A 21,841-nucleotide genomic window follows, 5' to 3' on the forward strand; every position below is an offset into this window, starting at 1 on the left:
TCACTCACACTGAGGTGTCTTCCTCATTTGAAAGGCTCTTGTAGAAGGAGAAGCCAGGAATGTTATTGACTTGGGGGAACAGATCATCCACTTTGATGGCAACTCTCAGTAGTTTTTGGTCTGTGATAACATTTCTCATTGTATGGGTACTTTCTGAGAAATGTCCTTGTGTTGTTGCTGATAACAGTCCCTATTGTATGGTGTCTCTCTGACAATAGATGTTTGTATTGAACGGATGATCTCTGATGAGACATGTACTTATGTGTTTGCTCTGAACTAATCTGTCTGCACTACATGATTGCTCTCTGAGAACTCTCCTTGTTTTGTGGTTGCCCTCTTAAGATAAGTGGTTTTGCTCTGTGAATTCAACCCTTTAATGTCTTCTCTCTGATACCTGTGTGTAATACGTGTGTGACACTCTCTTCTGACAGCCTTCCTCTTTGTGTGGCTGAAGATAACTGCCCTCATTGTGTGAGGCACTCCATGTCTCTTGTTGTGTGGTTCTATCTGACAAATATTTTTGTTGTATAGTTGCTGTTTGACAACATGTCACATATGTGATTGCCTGCTTAAGATAACACTGTTTATTGTTAATTTTCTCCTGAGTAAATTACAGCTTTCAGTGGCTTCTGACTACAAATTCTCATAATCATGTGTCTGTTATCACTCTCATCAATCTACGCTTTCACTCTGAAGATGCCTGAACTTATTGTGTGTTTCCTCTCTGATAACTTCACATTCCTCTCTAATACCCTCCCATATGTGGTTATTCAAATGATAATTCTGATTTCCTGGCTGCTGTAGTATTCATGTTCGGCTTGAGTGGTGTTTCTTTGAAAACTCATTGTGTGTTGGTTCTCTGATGAATCTCCTTGCTGCAAGGTTGCTCTGAACAATGAGCCTCATTCTGAGTGTGACGGTCCAGAAATAAGGGGGCCGGTCGCACTGTACTCCAACTCTGCCTTCCTGGGCCGTTGCCCTGGCAGGTCTGACCTGCCTGGTGCATTGGCTGCAGTAGGCAGAGTTGGCAGGAAAGCATCGGCACGGTTAGCAACGGTGCAGGCGTTTCCGTATCCCCATTCCCATGGTGTCCTCTAGGACTCCATGGGAATGGGGACTTACACTTTCTGCCGCCTGATATCCCGGGCCACCGGGACTTGTCCCGGTGGCACTGGGATATCAGAGGGCGGAAATGTTGTTACGAGTTTGGCGGCAACTCGCCGGTAACACCTGCGGGTTACCGCCAAACTTGTAATGAGGCTCCAAACTTGGAATGAGGCCCAATAATATCTTTACTCATTGGGCCTCATTACAAGTGAGGCGGTAAGGGGTTAACGGCGCTGGTAAAGATGCCGGTGCTGTTAACCCCGTACTGCCTCATTACGAGGGCCCCTCGCGGCACCCGCTCTGGATGTCTAGTCAGACCAGACGTCCTTTGCGGGTCCCACGAGGGGACCAGCATGCTAACAACGGCCCCGTCATTAACGGGCCAGTTGTTAGCATGCTGCCCATTCCCACTGAGCCCTGTGGGGGCTCAGATGGGAATGGGGATGGTCCGGGTCCCGGTTCCCTGAATAGAGAAATACCGGGCCCTCCAAAGTCAGAATGGCCAGGTATTTCCCCATTCAGGGACCACGGACCCGGACCCGAGTTTGGAGGTAGCCATGCCCTTAATAATGAGGCCCAATGTGTTGTTGCTTTTTGATAATTGTCGCTGTATGTGCTCTCTCTGCAGAGAGCTCTCCTAGTTGATGGGGGTACTTTCTGAAGATCTAGTTCTTCAGCCCGTGGTTTCTCTCTGGTGATAGTATCGTTTGTTGTGTGCTTTCCTCCCTCTAGCATTACTTTTGCGATGCCTGGAACACCTTTGATGCCTTGATTGTGGTGGGCAGCCTCGTGGATATTGCGGTGACAGAGGTGAACGTAAGTGAAGCTTCTTGGTTTCCTCAATCCTCATTATTTCAATGTGAAGCATACATTTTGCAGGTCGTCCCTGGCATTACTTGTCCCACTGTGTGCCTGTAACTCTCATGTCACTGTCTCTTTCATTTATCAGTAAATCTCTTTTGTCATTATCTCTTGTGTGCCTGCCTCATTCATGAGTCTGTTTCTGTTTTGTTTTCTCATGTATTATTGGTTTGTGATCTATTGGAGGACAAAAAACAGGACATGAGTATTGAGGTCATCATACCCATTGGCATCAAAGACATCAAATATAGTGATCAGGTATTGCAAGGAGCCAAAGGACTATTATGTTGGGAAACCAGGAGAATGTTTGCGTGCTAGAGTTTTACATTTCTGGGTGGCTCTGCCCCTCTTCTTCAGTGAGCACTGGGACCACAGTTTGGAAGTCTCACAATAAAGCATAACATTCAATGAAAAACAATGGTGGTTTTCTGGCTGCAGTATAATTGGTACTTTTAGGGGTCCCACATCACTGAAAACCAACAGCTCACTCCAGATTGTCTGTTCATGCTCTGCACCCTGGTTCCTCTGAGGATTCAACAAGCGTGGATTCAGAAATCAACACAAACAGTTGACACTGCAACAAAGCGTATGCGCTTCTCCATAAGTGTGGTGGTTTTAAGGTGCAGAGCTCTACCTGGTCCTTGGATACTCTCATGGATACTGTGATCATTGTTGTTTCAAGCATAATTCGCCAGCCACTTGGTATTTTCATGGAAGACCAGTTCAAGGAAAGGTATAATCTCCTCTACAGAAATTCACTGACTGGAGCTACTGGATTTTCTCAAGTTCAGGAAAGCCTCTATGCTCTTGTTTCAGAAATTGAAGAGTGTCATTGCGGATGACATGGAGGATAATTGAAAACCAATTAAATTCATCTATTAGCGCATAAGACATGCAATTGCAACATGATAGCAGGTTTGTTTGCTGCCGATAGGGTCAACTGAGACAAAAACAGTCCCTGGTTCCAGAGGCGTTGCTAGGGGGCTCAGGGGGATTATAGCCCAGGGTCTTTTGTTTGTAGCGCTGGATAGAAGCACAGGGCTACAACTCCAAAAGGCTAGCTAGTCCTGAGTCCCGACATTAGCGTAGCCCTGGATCTTTTACAAACCTAGCAACGCCCCTGCCTGGCTGCAATAAAAGAGTGGCTTACATTGGTAAATCACTATTCATTGCTGTTAGGGGAGTTTTCCTAAAGTCTACTTGAGGTAAGACCTTAAAAAATGATCACTTTGGCATACAGGTCCGCAACTCCTAGTATCAGTCTATACTACTCAAAGAACCTTGGGAGAGTGGCAGGGCAGTCAGGCTTATCATAAGAGGAAGATGTGAGCTGGAGGTAAGTACACTGAACCCAGTAAATACAATAGTCCAAAGAAACACTTACACATGAAATGTTGTATTAAAATATATACTTTATTATATTTGCAGAAGTAAAGGTAGATAAATACTTAATTCACTAACCAACACACATAGGAATTCTTGATGATACTTTACAAAGGCTGTTGCTTCAATTGTAGTTGCTTACGGTTACAATTGTTAAAGAGTTTGACACTAATGACAGTTCTACCGTATTATTGGTAATACTGCACACTCGCGTACTGACAAAGAAAGTTAGCAAAACCACATAAGATGAAGGGCCTCATTACAGGTCTGACGGTAACCCTGCCGGTGATACTGGCGGGTTGCCGCCAGACCTGAAAAGAATTACTGGTGCCTGACTTCCTGGTGCCACGAGGCTGTTCCAAGTCCGGTGGCCGGAAAGTCAGGCACCAGTAATTTTGTCAGTCCCCATTTCCATGGAGTCCCATATGACTCCATGGGAATGGGGAAACGGGAGCACTGACACTGTTAACAACGGTGTGGGTGCTTCCGTGAGAACTCTGCGAGCGGGTGCCATCCCGCTCGGCAGGTCTGACCCTGGCGGGCGGGACGGCACCCGCCCGCAGAGTTGTAGTGTGCTGGTTCGGAAAAAAACGGCACTGATAATGTAATGAGGCCCAAAGTCTTTTAGGAAGGAAAAAGGTTGGTTAATCACACAGTAGCAGAGCTTAATGTCGTAGGGACATTTTTCAGACAAACAAACGCTTTAAAAGTCCAATTCCTAAATATGTGACAAAGTCAGTTCGGAGTCGATTCAAACTCTTAAGAAGAAGCTGAACAGCAAAAGTTCCTCAGGATACTTTCAGTCTCTAGGGTAAGTTAGAAGAAGATTTAACACAACGATGGAGACCCTGCAAAAGGACTCACTAAAGGGACACAAAATGGCAGCTTGGGTCAGAGATAGAGTGGACACTCTGGACACCTCTTCACGCACTCCAGTCACTCTGGAGCGACTTCTGTGTTCAAGGTAAATTATATCTTTCACCCAAAAATACCTTAGGTTAGAGGAAATGTCCATAGCTGGATTCTCCTCTGTGCAGCAGCGACTGCCCGGTCTCCGGATTCCTAGGTCTGGTGACGAAAGGAAGGACTCTTAATGGGATGTCTCAGCAGCAGTCTCGAGAGGGGGCCGTTGGCATTGATTTCTTCAGTTTCTATTGATCAGTCTGCAGTTTTGGTGCCTTTTTCACAGCCCCAACAAAGGACAGGATTCACACGGTTGATCTACTCTGGTAAGGGGACTTTAGATGAATCGGATCGTACCTCTGGAGGTTCACTTGCAGCTCAGCAAAGACTTGGATGGATTCATCCTTGCAAAGATGATGCACTTCTATTGGGTCTGAGGTCCCTGGGCATTCACGTTCGGCAGCTCTGGAGAGGCACAGCACTTCGGGGGATAGCTCAGTTTGTAGTTCGTCTCAGTTCTGGTTGGTTCCACCAGCAAAAGGGAAGGAGTCGTCCTCTTCGGAGCTCCTCTGTTGAGTAGAACACAGGGTCAGGACAGCAGTCGTCACTTTGTGGTGATGAGAAGGGTCTTCAGCAAACCCTCACAGTGGGAATTGGTTCCATTCAGACACTCAGGCAGACAAAGGACAAGGGAGTGAAAAAATCCTCCCCCACTTCCTGCCTGCCCAGACACACTGGAGCATAGGCGGGGACACTCAAGGGTTCCTGCCAAAGGCAAAACGACCTCCCCCTCCCAGAATGGTAGAAGAAGGGCTAACAAAGAACAGCCATGATAGAAATGGGGAAAAAAGAAAGGAGACACCATGTTAGAACATAATTGACCTTATTGTGCACAACCGAGACTGTGAATACAGTCTGCTGTAAAAAATAGCACAATATTTGGTAGACCACTTCCACTGCCACCGCCATAACTATAGAGTTGTCTATGTACCCCACAGCAGGGGAGCCGACTTATGAATTTCCTGGGGGGGGGGGTGTCCAAATATAGGAAGTGACATGACCAGCAGTTATATGACTGCATTTGCACGTAGTCGCCAACTTAGTGCAAGGGAGTTGGGGGGGGGGCGCAGAATGGTGGAAACATTGGCTAAAATGTACTGCATATACTAAAGTCAAGTAAGAAGGAGGTGTAAGCCTTCCAGCTGCATTCCAGTAGGCCACCACTGCCCCTATTCCACCCCTCTATAATCATCCAGGTTGTAGTAGCTCTCAAAAGGCAGAGCAACACAACTAGGATGGGAGAACAAAATGCCATCCCATCCTGTGAGTGTGTCAAACCTCAGAGCAAAGACTGTGTGTGTCCTCCTACCTTAGAGCACAATCTCACTAATTTGGTGCAAATATCGCAAGTGGGTGCATGGGAATCCCATGCGTGTGTGTGGGCTGCAGACCCCGGATCACATGCTCACTTCTTCAGTGTGAAACTCTGGCCAAGGCTCTTTGGGCAAGCATTCAGGATGGGTCTCATTGAAGAAGCACTCAACATACGGAACACAATGGTATAGTGTTGCAGTCCTGCTGAGAAATGACAATTCGGTCTGTTTAAATGTAAAGCAGAGTGGCTGAGAAGTACACGCACTGTGCCGTTAAAAATAAAGCAGCTGTGGTGGGTGGAAGTGCTGCTTCGGTGGCATCAAGAGTATGCAATTCCCTGCGGGGTAGTGTTGGTCATTTCCTATTGAAGTATAGCAGCCCTATTGAGAAGTGCCATTAAAAGTGAAGCTGTCTAGTAGGCTGGATCATTGCTACCCCATAACAGGTGTAGAAGCCTCTGTGAGAAGTGGCAGTACTGTCTCAACGGTGAGAAGTGTAGTATTTTCACATTAACTATGCTTAAGCACTTTGGGTTATTGAATAGTGCTGCTACATTCTGAGTAATTGCATCCCATTAAATATATTAGCTCTTGTATAATCACAACAGTGTTGAGTTATTCTGATGATGATGAAGATGATGTTAGACTTGCTCAATAGTTCTGGTTCTGTATCATTTAATGTACTTCAGATCTTCAGAGTCTCGGGAGGATAGCTCAGGGGCAATGTGCTCGCCTTGGAAGCAAGACGACATGGCGCAACACACTCGGTCCGCGCTTAGAAACCTCTGGGTTTTACCAGTGGTCGAAGTGGGCGGTAGCGGTCGGGAGCGGTGCTCCTCTACTTCTTTTAATTAAGTTTTACTGTTCCTATACCTTTATTTTAAAAAGAAACCATTCCGGAATGGTTTCTTTTTAAAATAAAAGTGTGGGAAGTAGTTGAAACTTGCTGAACATTCCCTTAAACAGCAGGCACATCTGTTTTCTAGTTTGTATTGTGCATGGGCGGGGCGTGGCGATGGGGTTTGTGGGGAGCGGTGCAGGCCAGCAGGGAACATAGTTCCACTACTTCTTTTCATACACTTCTACCACTGGGTATTATGGGCATTATAAATAAGCAATAAAAATAAAAATAAATAAATCTGCTGAGAAGTGCTGGGGCCTTGTCACTAAGAGTGTAGCAGCTCAACTGAGAAGTGCTGATGTTGTCCCAACAAAAGTATAGCAGCCCTACTAAGATGAACTAGCATTGCCTAAACAAAAGCAAAGTATTACAATTATAGAGCCCTGTTTAGCGAACTAACTGAGGAGTACCAGCATTGCCATATTTCAAATATGGCCGCTCTAGTAGAAAATAGATTAAACAGACCTGCTGAGAAGTGCTATTGCTGTCTCTTGAAAAATATAGAAGCCCATTAGCTCTGCACCATTAGGCCTTGCAAGTACTGTCCCATTGAATGCTATTACACTGAACAAGGTCAACAGTATGGCAAGGTCCATACTGGGTTCTATGTGATAATTCTGCATTTTGAAGAACAAATACAAAAAAGACTGATTTATTTCGGCCGATTTGTGTGGTCTTCAAAAGGCCGAATTATCACATTCTACTGCCCCTCAACCCCGCTAAGCCCCCCAAGAAGGTGATCCCACCTCACCCCACACTCCCACCCTCTTCCACGCTGTGACCTTCATTAGAATTCAGGGGAGTTACCTTCCTCAACGCCTCTGTTCCCCGTCCATAGCATTCACCCTCACCATGTGCACACTCAGAGACATGCAAACAGTCTCATTTGCCCTGTCCCTGACCCCTCCCTCCGCAGATGCAATGGATGCAATACAAGAGGGGTGCAGAGATGTAGAGGTACACCCAACCCAAAAAGAAATTGAGGGACAGACTTTCTTAGCATCTGTGCCTCCATTTCTAAAAATCGTTTTGGGTTGGGTGAACCTCTACATCCGTGCACCCGTGTGCACGGATGTAGAAGTATACCCAAATCAAAACGATTTTTAGAAATTGAGGGACGGATGCAAAACAAGACCCTCTTGCGTTGTATCCGTCCCTCAATTTTTAAACATCGTTTTTTACCTGGCTTTTACCCGGGCCGCCAGAGATAGACACAGTATGGATGGAACAAAGGGCCATCCGTACTGCGTCTCTTCTCTCAGGCCCGGGTGGGGGCTCAGCGCGGACTTCATTCTGCCGGCGGGCGCCCGGGCCCCGGAGCACCCGCGTACCCGCCGTCCCACAGGTGCCGATTCTGCGACAATCAAGCACAGCAAAGGCCACAAGAGACCCCAAAGAAGAGTTCCAGAGATCTGAAGGTGGACCCCAGAAGAAGAAGTTTCAGAACAGGAGGAACCCCCAATGGAAGCCTACATGGTATCGCGGTTAGGACTTTCCACCAAGGAATTACTACCATAAAACGAGGGGACACCAAGGGAGAATATCGTGAATAATCTCCCTTCCTAGTACCCCAAGGTAGGTACTGCGAAGGCATCATGAAGTAAGACACAGGCAACAGACTTAAAGTTTAAAAAAAAAGATATTTGTTAACTTAAATGTCAGGATGGTAGAAGGCCTAACTGGCTCAATGCTAAGGTATGATTTCCCTATCTGGACAAAACTAAGGAAGGTCTGAATTAGAGAGTTCAACTCAAAAGTCTGTCTGTGTACAAAACCTATTTTTGACCTCACAACTAAAGCTAACCCATATGTAAGGATATTATTAACACAATATACATGCGTAACTCATAGTCTGACCTTCTTCCAGCTCTCAGCATTTTTCAGCTCTCCTTCCCCAAGTGCAAGAAAGTTCCCTGAAAAGTCTCAAGATCACCTTTCTCATGTTCAAGACAACATAGTTCCAAATAATCCTTGGGGTTCCCTTTCCCAAGCTCCAAGCAATGCAGTTAAAAAAGCAAAGGGTTCTTGAGGCATTCGCCCTCAAGACAACACGTGCAGTTCCTCAAGTCTCTGGGTTCCCTTGCCCAAGATTTTAACTCTGACAAGTTTATTTCAGTCCTTTCAAAAGTGTAACATAACTTGAGGTCACCTTGATCCTCCTTCTGGTTTGCTTCACCAGTTCATTCACAGTACTTCCTCTTGGTTTATTTTACAACTCGTTCAGGTCTCACTGGTCTAGGCGCAGTTGTCAGACACGGTCCACCCATCACAGGTCACACAACCAGGATTCCTAGTTTTCGGTCCACACAGGTTCTTCAGCCGCTGTCCACCAAATCACCTTCACTTAATTCCACTTTGTTGGCCTTTTGGCTGTATGTGCAAGTGTACACTCTTTGGCTTCTCCTTGTCAGCCTCTTCACTCTGCCACCATATGTCACACACCTCTTGCCAGCCTGTGGCCTTGTCAAATTGCATTCACTCATAAAGGGTCAGCTTTGTGGAGTTTTATTCATATCCCATCCTCTGTGGCACTCTTTCACACTTATACCCTTTTCCGTAGTTTATTTTCACAATGGCCACTTTAGTTGTCCTTCAAGATTTGTTTTGCCTATAAAGTTTTTTGTTAATCCAGTATTAGCTTTCGATCTGGACATATTGTATATAACCGAATCTTGGTTTTTGGCTAGTAGCACTGCCTCTTTTCATTTGTTGGTACCTGTCAACTACCTGATTAAATTGTTAAACAGAGAATAAGGTATAGCGGGTGGAGTTGCTATCGTGTATAAAAACACTTTAGTATTAGATAATATTCATAGCCTGACTTTGGATAATGTCTCGCAAGTTTTCTCTTGCACATGTCTACTCTCCTCTCAGGATGCTTTTAATCTTATTTTGTGCTATAGGCCTCCTTGTTCAGCTAGTCTTTTTCTGGATGCATTGGATACTTATCTGGGGATGGATGCAATTGGCCACGCCAAGATGGTTATCCTTGGGGATTTAAATATTTGGTCTGATGAACCAAATGATATGGACTGTAAACATTTAAATGACATTCTTGATTCCTATGACATTACCATACTATCCACTTTACCTGTACACAGGAAGGGGCACTGCCTGGACCCAATTATGTCAAGGTGATTTAGGCTACATCATGTGACCATTCGCTGTTTTTTTTTACTGTGAAGTTGGATTCTAAATCAGGCAAACAAACTAAGCACAGAAACTCAGAGTTACGTCGCCGTATGAAGGATTTGGATCTCATTTCGATGGCAAACTTCTGAGTAACATTGCAATACAGTCTGGTGACCTTTGTGCAGACTTACACACCAATTGAATGCAAATATTGCAGGCAAATTGTGACAATGCGGTCACAATTTGCCTGCAATATTTGCATCAAATTGTGTGTGAATCCAAATTCACTCCAACATCTAAAAAGGTATATTGTTGGTTCAATGAAAAGCTGAAAGCATTCATATCACAATATAGGAAGGCTGAAAAGAAATGCCTCAGGACTAGAAAGGAAGTTAATCATTTACGGCTAAGGCCGCTTTAAAACAATTCAACAAGGAGATATTGTTAGTTAAGGCATCAAACCTTCAAAAGGAGATTGATGCTGCTAACAATCATCCTAGAACTCTTTTTTCAGCTATCAGACATTTTTCATCTCCTACCTGCCCACAAGCCAGTCTTGCTCCATACCAAAACATGCTGAATTAATTTAATGTTTTTATACTGAAAAGATCAACTCAATTCGGAAAATGCTTGACGTTCTGACCATTACACTGTCTACAGAGGCTGTGACAAGGGTCTCGGAGCATGGGTTCCAAGACCTAACACATACATGTGTCTTTTCTCCAGTGACCTCTGAGAGTATTGGAGCACTGATTGATCAGTTGAAACCCACTTTGCACAACTATGACCCAATTCCGGCTTATTTGGCATGCCCATCCAGCATTTTGTAAACACCTCCTTAGCTCGGGGCTATGTCCCAGTTGAATAAAAAAATTAATTTCTAACCCCAACGTTAAAAAAGCCTTCTCTTGACCACAATGTTTCAGCAAACTACTGGCCTATTGTGGGCCTCTTGCGGCCCGCAAAACATTTGGAAAAGGTGGTTACGTCCCAGCTACAGACTTTTTTGGAGGAAAATGATATTTTAGACTGTTATCAATCCGGATTTAGGGCAGGCCATGGGACCGAGACTGCCTTATTTACTGTCTGGGACGACATTTTAGGCACGGCCGACAAAGGTGACATCAGCATGCTAGTCATGCTTGATTTGTCGGCTGCCTTTGATACAGTAGATTTTGACATACTCTTAACCAGACTTTCTTCTATGGCACAGACGTCGGATTTAGTTAGCAAATGGTTTGGATCCTTCTTGTCTGATCATGTGCAACAAGTTAAGGCAGACTCATATTTGTCTGAATCCCTGCCTATTAGTTGGGGAGTTCCACAGGGCTTGTCTCTGTCTCTGATATTGTTTAATTTATATATACGTCCATTATTGAATATTTTTGCACAGTTTAATTTCTGTTATCATTTGTATGCGGATGACACGCAAATATATGTGAGACTCATTCAGCCAACGGTAGAAATCAAGTGTATAGTGAAATGTGCTGAAGAAATTCAAATCTTCATGCCGGACAATATGCTCCAATTAAACCCATCCAAAACGGCGATCATTGTCTTCGGTCCCAGGAATAAACTGAACAATGAGCTGCACTCAATACCTTGCCTGACCTTGTTTGGACAAACCGCAGACTACACGCAGACAGTACAGTAAAAGTTCTTGGTGTCATTTGGCAATCCAACATGAAGGGCAATTTACAGGTAAATCAGATAATAAAATCCTGTTACTGTCAGATGAAGCTGCTAAAACCACTGCTTTCACGGATTGCTGAGAAGGATCGCCCTATGGTGGCAGGCTGCCTCATGAATACTAAATTGGACTACTGTAATGCCTTGTTGATGGGCTTACCCAAACACCAACTTCAATGGCTGCAGGTGACACAGAATTCCACAGTTGATTTTCTTATTGTCTCGTAAAGACGCAATATCAGGTTTTCGGAGGAGCCTTCACTGGCTCCCAATTCAGGAACGAATACAGTTTAAACTGTTATGTCTGGTTTTTAAATGTATCCATGATCTTAATCCAGCTTATCTAGAGTTGAAGATCAGAAAGTATAAACCTTCTCGTTTATTGCGCTCAGTGGCTAAATATTTGTGTGTGGTTCCCTCTTCCAGAACCACCACCTGTGGTGACAGATGTTTTTCTGTCACAGGTCCCAGAGCCTGGAATTCTCTGCCGATACATCTCCGTCAGTTAAATTCCTGAACGTTTTTTCGTAAACACCTGAAAACCTATCTGTTTTTGTAGTATTTTGATTGATTGGCTTCTAGGTTTACCATTATTCTTTAACATCTGCACCTAGATGCAGCCTGTTGCCAGATTCTCTTGGGATATGCGCTTATATAAATGCTAAAATCAAATCAAAATGGCCGCTGGGACCATAACACTGTGAGGAGCGCGCTCCCACCCGGCAATCCCCAAGAAGGGTGCAAAAAGAGGTTAAACCCCCACACCCTCCATGGTGCTTCATCTACGCAACCGCCCGGGGTGAAGGACCATTGCCTGAAAAACATCTGTTAGGGGAAGGGCACCACGACATTGAGTTAGGTGCGCTGCGTTGCCAGAGGACGTGCTTCCAAGGGCGCCATTTCGAGGGATGTGACAGCCCTGCCAGCCATGCTCTGCGGTGCAGCTGCTGTGAGATCTCCCCCTCCGCTAGCTACAACAACTGAGGATGTCAGAAGGGGTGCTTAGCCCAACGGTGCTCCATCTCACAATGCTGATAAGCAATAGACCGAAGGTGCCCCACACGGTATCCAGCGGAGTCCGGACTTCAGCAGTGGGCCCTGTAAATAAGGTAACAATGGCAGCCTTGATAATACCAACCACAAGATCCGGTGAACAGATCTATTCTCCATGCTAACGACTATTCAGGGCACGTGCAGTAAAGATCTAAGAAAGGGACATGTCCTCCCCACTCTCTCAGGCACCGTCGCACCCCTCAGAGGTATAGATACGCCTTCCGTGCTGACCCCCTTAAAGGGTAAATGAGTGCCCAACCCGGGTGCAAGGAAGGAAACCCCCTCCCACGACAGAGACTCGGTGGGATAAGGCATAAGGTGAGACACCCACCTCAAAAAATAGTGACAGCGAACTGGACCTCTGCCTTGGTGACTTAGGGAACATCACATAGGGTCCATAAGGTAAAGGTGGCTGGTGGACAGGACCCCACCTCGCAACACCCTACAGATGTTGCAGAGTATACCCAAGGATCTTAAGGAAGGGGTCCTCACGCCCAAGATGACAAAGAAGCAAAACGGAACCCTCTAGAAATGATGGCGGAAAGAAGGGGAACCATCCATAGGTGACGATCAGACCCAGATCGATCAGTCAGTTCCGGGCGGTTCCCCGGCTCAATCTAAGGGGCAGGCGGTCACCAGTGAAGTGTTTCAGCAATGTTTCAAAGCATTTAGCGACCAGATGCTGGAAACATTGCAAATGCAGCTTTGCCTTATCAGAACTGATCTAGCCCAATCCCTACAAGAAGTCAGGGGGGATATCGCGGAACTGGGGGACAGGGTCGACTCAACCCAAAATGCCATTCAAGAACTGACCGAGGATACGCACAAGATCGATGCGTTGGCAGGCCATTTAGCAATAGCCACACACAACCTTGAGATTCAAGCCGAGGACCTTGAGAATCGCTCAAGGAGGGCTAACATAAGGGTCAAAGGGCTACCCGAAAATGTGAATGATCGAGATCTTCTGGAGACAATACAACAAGTGTTTGCGAACTTGCTGGAACTAGAGGCAGAAGGTGAGATACCCTTGGACAGGATACATTGGGTGGGCCCTTGCATTTTCTGAAGAGCAATGGTGGGAAGATTGACAGAGGATTCCAAAGTTAACAGGCCTCATTACGAATGTGGCGGTAAGGCAACAACAGCGCTGGTTGTGCTACCGGCCCCGTTGTTACCATACCGCCACATTACAAGTTCTGCTTGTGGGTGCCGCTATGCACACCTGGTCAGACCAGCCTAAGGGGCATAATGGGGATCGGGAGCCAGGTCATACCGGCACCCGGAATGGGCAATTACCGGCCCATTCAACTCGTAATGGGCCAGTAATGGCCCATTCGCGGGTGACGGTGCCGGTAGCGAGTTTAGCGGTAGCCGTGCCCTTATTAAGGGCACGGCTACCGCCAAACTAGTAATGAGGCCCAATGAGAGGGATGCAGATCCATGAAATGTGGATGAGGGTTTTAGTGCAGTGGCATCTAACTTCGGTGAAATTGCATACATTCTACCCCTCTGTGTCCCGGACATGCTGGCAAGGCTTCAAGAAGGATGTAACTTGGGTACACACCTGGTGGGCGTGTCCGGTCTTGAAACCGTTCTGAACTCTGTCAGCAGTGCAATGAAATCCATTTTTGGCTCCCAAATCCGAAGAGCGTGTGGGGAATCCATGTTGGGTCTGGGTGATGTGTTGGATGTCCTCCTGTTGGATGTCCTCCCGTCTAAACCTCAGAGGAAAGCGTATATGATTTTGGGTGTTTTGCCACTTTGTCTTTGATTGCTCAAAAGTGAAAACAAACTGTGGTCCCCACTGAACACGAATGGATAGTGGAAATTTGGCACTATTTATCATTAGAATGGGTAGCATATACGATTCAGGGCAATCATGCCAAATTTAAGGATGACTGGGACTTGGTCTTGGACTTTCTTCACAAGGACTATCGAGAACAATGGTGTCCACAAAGAATCCGCCTGTTGGATGTGTTGTAAAGTTAGGTGCTCATGTGTAATATATTTTGAAGTCTTTAACCGGTACGTTTTGCAGCTGTCCGGGGGGGGGGGTGGGTGGAGGGGATAAGGGTAGAAGTGGGGAGGCAAGTGGGGGGATCTGACTGTTAGTGTTAAAAAATGTTTAAATGCTAATAAAAATACCTTTAAAAAGGTATGCTAGTATCGACAGAAGCGGCATGCCGATATAGTCCCAAAAAAGCCCCTTAGCGGCATCATGGAAAGTGCAGGCAGCACTACCGCCGCCGTCCTCCCCTAAATAACATGACCGGCATCAATGGATACAGCATTAGCGGGCACCGCTATTAGCGGGGACTGATATTAGTGGTGCCCGCTAATAAGCGATAACCGGAAGTAGCGTCATCGTGCCGGAACGGGAAAGACCACGGCGGCCATCTTGAAAAACACAATTCATTGCCATCCTCACTTCACAGGACCTGGAGCCTATTTCCAACTGCAGAGAAAGACCATCTCCAACAGCATCATGCCTAAGGCTGTTAAAAAAGGCGCATCCCGGCAGCGCAAAGAGCGCTTTACGGAGGCCGAGCTGACAATGCTCGCCGAGACATTGGCAGATAATGCTGAGGTTGTGTTTGCCAACAACCTTAAAAGAGAGGCACAGATAAAGAAGAAGGAGATCTGGCAACTTGTTGCCCAAAAAGTAAGTGCTCTAGGGAACACCCCCCGCGCAGTCAAGGACGTGCGCAAACAGTGGGACGACCTGCGCCTGAGAGTCAGGAACATAATGTCGGCCAACCGGAGCCAGGGCCTGGCTACTGGCGGTTGTCCCAGCTCCCCTATCAAGCTCCCCTATCAAGCTCCCCTATCAAGCTAAGCCGGTGGGAGGAAATCTGTGCCAGTACTATTGGCATCGAGGCAATAGAAGGTGTCGGGGAGATGGAACGTTGCGCCACCTCATCAGCGGATGGAGGTGAGTGTCCTAAGAAAACACTGTAATGCAAAGTATGATGATAGTCCACCAATTTGTCCGTCCCAAGAGGCAATGCATGGCCCATTACATTCACATGGACACATCCCTGCCTAGATGCCGTCCTCAGCACTGACACATCCACAGCATGCAGCATGGCAATGCCCTACCTGAGACACACCACACAAACATGAAAATTGCATTAGTCACACTGCACGCAGTCCACAATAGAAATGCATGTCACACAGCATACGCCAGCTCCAACATGTGTGACCCTGACGGATGCCTGCATGCTCCACCCATATAGCAAGCAACGTGATAGTCAAAACTCCAATACCTATTCCCCTCTAATGTGTACAACAGCAATAATAGCAATCTATGCATGATGCATGTAGAACCATCACTGATGCTGTCCCTCTCTCGGTCCCCCACAGGCTCTGATCCTGACAGCGAGGCCCAGGACTCGCCGCACAGGCAACTACTCGCCGGAAGAGGCCCAGGGGCAGGGAAGAAGGCAACATGTCTTCGACATCGAAAGGGCCAGCCAAGCCACGACAGGCACAGAAGGGCCAGACATCACAGGATGCCACGGCACTGGTGCCGCTAAGGGCCACTACTACAGTCCCCACAACAACTGTGGCCCCTGAACAGGAGACAGTGGCCAATGGGGCCCATTCAGCTGCAAACAGCTCTGTTGGGGAGGTGCAGCCACGGCACCCCAGACGGACAACGATGCGCAGAGCCAGGGCCAGGTGTGTGTCCCTGTGGAGGATGACTCTTCGGACTTACCTGCCACACCCAGTGCCCCACCATCACCCCAGGTCACACCTTTGTACTCCACCTATGACAGTACACAGGAGCTGTCTGGAGGGAAGCCAGGGCAAGGGAGCATGAGCCCCATGGAGGTGCCACACGACTCTGCAAATGTCACACATGCAGCATCCACCTCCACCGGTGTCAGGGGTGGGGTGCCGCTAATGCAACATTCGGTGCAGCAGCAGGAGGAGCTCACTGCCCCTGTCAGGCAGTTTGTTTCCGACGGTGCCCAGGCAAGGCAGGAGGGGAGGGACAACACTGCCTCCCTGAGACAGGCAATTGAGGCCAGTACCACGCGGATCTGCGAGAAGGTGTCTGCTCTGAGGCAGGTCCTTTCCCGCATAGCAGATTCCATGGAGGCAGAGCGTACTCCCCCCAGACTGGAGCAGGCGGGCACTGCATCATCATGCAGCTCCACGCAGACAAGCCCCCTGCGCAGGTCTGTGTGCACCATGCGCCGCCCCAACATGCCGCCCCCGGAGTCAGACACAGGCCATTAGTTGGAGGCTCAGCCTGCATGTGCACAGCTGTGGGGACTCGAGTGCCATAACATTGCACGCCATGTGTGGGGGAGTTGAGTGGGGAGGGGGTGTGTGGGGGAGTTGTGGTGGGAGGTGTAGGGGGAGAGGGTGTGTGGGGGAGTTGTGGGGGAGGAGAGAGAGGGTGTGTGGCGGAGTTGTGGGGGAAGGGGAGAGAGGGTGTGTGGGGAAGTTGTGGGGGGAGGCGGAGGGAGGAGAGGGTGCGTTTGAGGTGGAGGGTTTTAGAAATGTAACAGTTAAATACACCTGTTGTGTAGCAGAAAAAAATACTTGAGTGGACATTCCTTATTGCATATGTGTCATTATTTGCTATACAGTGCATAGTGTACATGTGCTCCCACACCCAGTGCCCTCTGTCCCACATTCATTTCACCCTCTGCACCCATGTGTCTTAGAAATATTGTCCAATCGCAAACTGGCGCACCGCATGTCCCTCCTGTGCATCGGCACCGCGATGGTGTGCAGCCACATCGTCTTCATTTCCTTCATCGTCACCTGGTGGTTGCAGTTCAATGTCAGGGGGCAGGGGCACATTCCGTCGGATACACATGTAGTGCAGCATGACACATGCCATGATGATCTTGGCCACCTTTTTATGCCTGTAGAGGAGTGCCCCACCCGACCAGCTAAGGCAGCAAAACCGTGCCTTCAACAGGCCAAAGGTCTGCTCGATGACCACACGGGTACGGGTATTGGAATGATTGTCGTCCTCCTCGTGCTTGTTCTGCGGGTTTCGGACAGGGGTGAGGAGCCACGGCTTCAAGGGATAGCCACTATCACCTGCATGGGAGCAAAATAAGGTATGTGTTAGTCGATTCATGATTGACAGCTGTACTTATCACAAATGCCTGCAGATATTTGTTGGTCACATGCACATGTCCCTGGTTGAATGCACACATTTTTCATTCCCTCAATGTCTGCTGTGCCATGGTCTTATGTTGTGCATTGCATCTTCAAGATGATGCACGGTGTACACTGCCTTGATGTTGATCATGCATTGTGGACACATACTGCTGTGTTTCTGATATATATGTGATGTGTAGTGTTCTGTAAGAATTTCTGACTGGCAGCGTTGGCAGTAGTCTCTCCATTATTTGGCATTCAGCGCTGATTATTCCCATGGTGACATGCTGCACTACTGTGGTGGTGGCCCTGTGACAAGCAGTGGATTCCCTTGGTGGTTTTGTTATGTGCACTCTCATGGATGCTTGTCCTGTGTAGTGATTTGCTGCAGACATTTACATTGTGAATACTCACAGCATGTTGCTGGATTGTGTTACGGAGGGTGAGGTCCAATGATGGGTGGTGCACGTGTTGTGGGATGTTTTAAGTTTGGCATGTTGTGATAGGTGTGCAGCTTACGTAATTGCTATGGGAATTGGTAGATTCAGTTTGGGATGCTTTGGAGCACAGTGTTTTGGGATGTGCACATTGTGCTGTCACCACAAGAATGACACCATGGTAGTGTGTGCATCTCTCCCCCCATTTCACTGCCATGTGCCTGTCATGCTACTTACCAAGCAGCCAGGCACGTCGTCCTGCATGTCACTCCATGTAGCGTGGTAGCGTGGAGTTGCGCAGGACCATTGAGTCATGAGTTGATCCGGGAAATCGGGCACAACAATGTGTGATGATCTTGCTGGAGTCACATACCATCTGTACATTGATTGAGTGATATAGCTTACGATTGTGGTACACCACCTCTGTTGCATGCAGGACCACCAATTCCACATGGGTGCAGTCAAGTGCACCAATACAATTTGGCATGCCTGCCAGTGCATGGAAACCAACTTTTGTGTAAAAGATCTCCTGTGGAGTCTGTGGTAGGGATATGTAGTCCCTTGTGGGCTTCCGGAGGGCATCCAGCACCTGGTTCAGCATGCGAGACAATAAGGGTTGTGATATGCCATGCATGTGCCCCACTGTGTGCTGGTAGGTGCCTGTGGCCAGGAAGTGGAGCACAGACACTACCTTCAGTAGAGGTGGGATGGTGGTGCGTATTTCAATCAGGCTGACAATGTTGTCATGTATCATGTCCACAATGGTGGTGATGGTGTCCCAGTCCAGACGGTACAGGGTGTGGATCTGCTCAGGGGTTAGGTTGAATGGACTGGCTCTGACACGAGGGATTGGGGTACTGCCTGCGTGGTACGACTGGCTGCACTGGTGGGGCTTGCTGGGCCTGTCTAACCCTCCTTCTCCTCCTGCGTCTCCTCTGTGGTGCCTGTTGTTGTTGCTGGTGTAGCAATGCAAGCATGTCCTCCAGCCCCAGTATTGCTGCTACAAGTAGAATCATTTTGGTGTGGTGTGGTGTGTGGGTGTGCTCCTTTTGTGCTGGGCCAGACTCCATTGCCACCACCTGTGCTGATTGTGTGCACCTGTGGCAGTTGGGAACACTGGACATTGCTGTTTGCGGGTGGTTCGCGATGCTGGTATTGCCTGCATCCCGGTACGCCTCATTACCACTTTTATGATGCCAGTATTTGCATGTCCGCCTGACTTGTGATGTGCTCCTGTTAGCGCCATCCCGCTATTGCTGGGCCCGAGGGCCGCGTGCCCGCGCGCATGCCGGTACGGGAGAGCACGCTATCAGTGGTGGCGCCAATAGTGGCTTGTTGAGTCGGAATAGCCTGTAGCGGTATGCGGTGCCGGTAATCCCTTAACGGCATTGTTTTTCCTTTACCTCCAACCTCGTAATGACCCCCTAAGTGTCAAGAATATATGAGGAAATTGAGACTCATTACTTTAACTCTCATACTCGTCCCAGTCAAGATAAATTATCAAGAATACATGAGGAGAGTGAGAATCATTACTGAAACTCTCTGACTTGTCCCAGTCAAGATAAATTATCAAGAATACATGAGGAGAGTGAGAAGCATTACTGGAACACTCATATTTGTCCCAGTGGAGATAAGGTGGCAAGAGTCAATATAGAAATTAAGACTCATTACTGGAACACTCATACTTGTCCCATTCGAGATGTATTACTGAGAGTGAACAAAAGACAAGATAATCATTATTTGAATCTGCCAACTCTTCCCAGTCAAGGGTGGACATTGAGTAAAGAGGAAATCTGAAGTTTGATTAAAGAGGAAGGAACAGATTTGTCCCGTGGAAGGAAAGGAACATTCCCAAATAGGCTTAAACAAGAAGAGAACAGAAAGGAAAGAAAGAACAAGCGCGTGAAAGTGACTGTTCAGACCTTGAAGAAGACAGTTTCTGAACTGTATGATTTGAAAAATGTAGTTACTTAGAGAACTACCTAGGAATACTTTATTGAATTGAACTTGGTGAGAACCCAGCTCACAGGAGAAGAGAGTAATTCTCCTGTGCTTTAGTTGTTCTTCTAGTAGTAGGGTCAGGATAGGTTAGTTTGGACAGTGGATAGAACTTGGTTTGGGATTCTCACTGATGACTGGCGAGCATGTTAGTTAGCTTTGTTAGGTAGGGAACACCCTACTTAACTAGGGAAAGTTAGGAGTTTTCACCTATCATTTAATAAACTACAACAATGAGATGGAAAAGCCAAGTCTGCATTCTTCATCTGACCCTATTACACAGAAGGGGTTTTCCAACCAGCGGTCATGCAGCATCTATTTAGCAATTTCTTCATGTGGAGCTAATTCAATACATAATGGCATCTCATTCAAAAGAATTGAGATTGTTAGGAGCATTATTGGTGTCTTGATTTAATCAAGAGTATTTAATTTTGAGCATACATCTCAATCATCAAAGGTTTACACACAGACAATATTCCAGGGGGAAGTTCTAGGACATAATACACTTTAGGCTACATTGGGCCTCATTACGACCCTGGCGGTAAGGGGTTTACGCCAGCGTTAGCTGCGCCGACCCCTTACCGCCAATTACGAGGTCCCCTAGCGCCATGGTGCTTTTAACACTTGCTTTTAGCAGGTGTTAAAATCCATGGCGCTAAGGGACCATGGAGTTAATTACGCCACCGTAATTTACGGTGGCGTAATTAACGCCTTCCCCACTCCCACTATGCCCTATGGGGCAAAAATGGGAATGGGGAAGGGTAAATGGGGATTGGGGACTTACCGCCCCGCCAAGGTCGGAATGGGGCGGTAAGTCCGCCAACCACCATGGCGTAAACGTAGTTTACGCCATGGTGGTAAAGTCACGGCCCAGGCGGTAACTTACCGCCTGGGTCGTAATGAGGCCCATTGTATTTCCATAATTCTAAAGGTGTAACAAACAAAGTGATTAAAAGTCGCAAAATGAGTTTTTGCGAGTAGTCCACAGAATGCAGAGCCTATACTTCAAAAAGCTTGTTGAAAGTTGTGCGAGCGAAGCGCTGACAAGTGCAGTTGCTGGCAGTTGGAGGCGTCTGGAATTGGCAGGAATCGTAGTCAAAATGTTTTTCTGCTTGGAGATACCTTTTTTCTTTCCTTCCAATGTGTGTTGCCCCCGGCTGGCTTTACATAAAAGTCCATAACATTGTCTAAGAATGTGTGACTTGAGAAGTAAACATGTGGGGGTGGGGAAACAAGTGCTGAAACGAGAGCGCACATGATTCTAGATGATACTATACCTCCCATGAATTCGGACCAGAGTACTCTAATTCTGAAATCTCAGCCAGAGTCCTTTCTCTATTTCCCCATAACGTGCACCATGAGTACATGTTAACATCTATGAACATCAAGAAAAAAAACACTGACTTCTTTTAATAAGGGAGTAGTACCAGTGTGGGCGATTTGCCTGCATTTATTCAAAATGGATCTTTGCTGCTGGAGATTGTCAACAGGTGCAATGTCAGCAACATAAGCAACACCTCCTTGCTGGGCTCACGAAATCCCAGCCCGTAGGTGGAGTGTTTGAAATCTAAAGACTCGACAACAACACATTCTTTGGGCTATGTATCGGATACCATGTCCTCTTTACTTCCCAAATGGAAGATTTAAAGGACTCTTCTTTTGATTCTACTCTTTCATCTTGCTCTGCACAGCTAGAATATCTGTCTCAAATCTCTCCTCTCCCGGAAGATTTAAGTGCTTCCACCTTAACTGCTCTAAACTTTATTTTAAATTCCTTAGTCAAAGTGTATGACCTAATCAATCTAGAGGACAAAGTGCATGCAACAATTCTCAGCACAATTAAACACAACACAAACTGGGACAAAGCAGTAATACAA

At 47.1% G+C, this 21,841-nt stretch overlaps 1 protein-coding gene across 4 annotated transcripts in view; it reads left to right on the top strand.

Annotated features, from left to right (window-relative positions):
- Nucleotides 1-21,841, top strand: part of CACNA1F (calcium voltage-gated channel subunit alpha1 F) — a 1,137,291-nt gene that overhangs the window by 838,172 nt on the left and 277,278 nt on the right. For all 4 annotated transcript variants that reach the window (XM_069645269.1, XM_069645268.1, XM_069645267.1 and 1 more), the window contains one exon: nt 1,840-1,923. In XM_069645269.1, the coding sequence (XP_069501370.1) occupies nt 1,840-1,923 (84 nt within the window). The remainder of the gene's footprint in view (nt 1-1,839; nt 1,924-21,841) is intronic.

Source organism: Ambystoma mexicanum, chromosome 2p (genome assembly GCF_040938575.1).
Source record: "Ambystoma mexicanum isolate Mex_15411 chromosome 2p, UKY_AmexF1_1, whole genome shotgun sequence".
Taxonomy (NCBI): Eukaryota; Metazoa; Chordata; class Amphibia; order Caudata; family Ambystomatidae; genus Ambystoma; species Ambystoma mexicanum.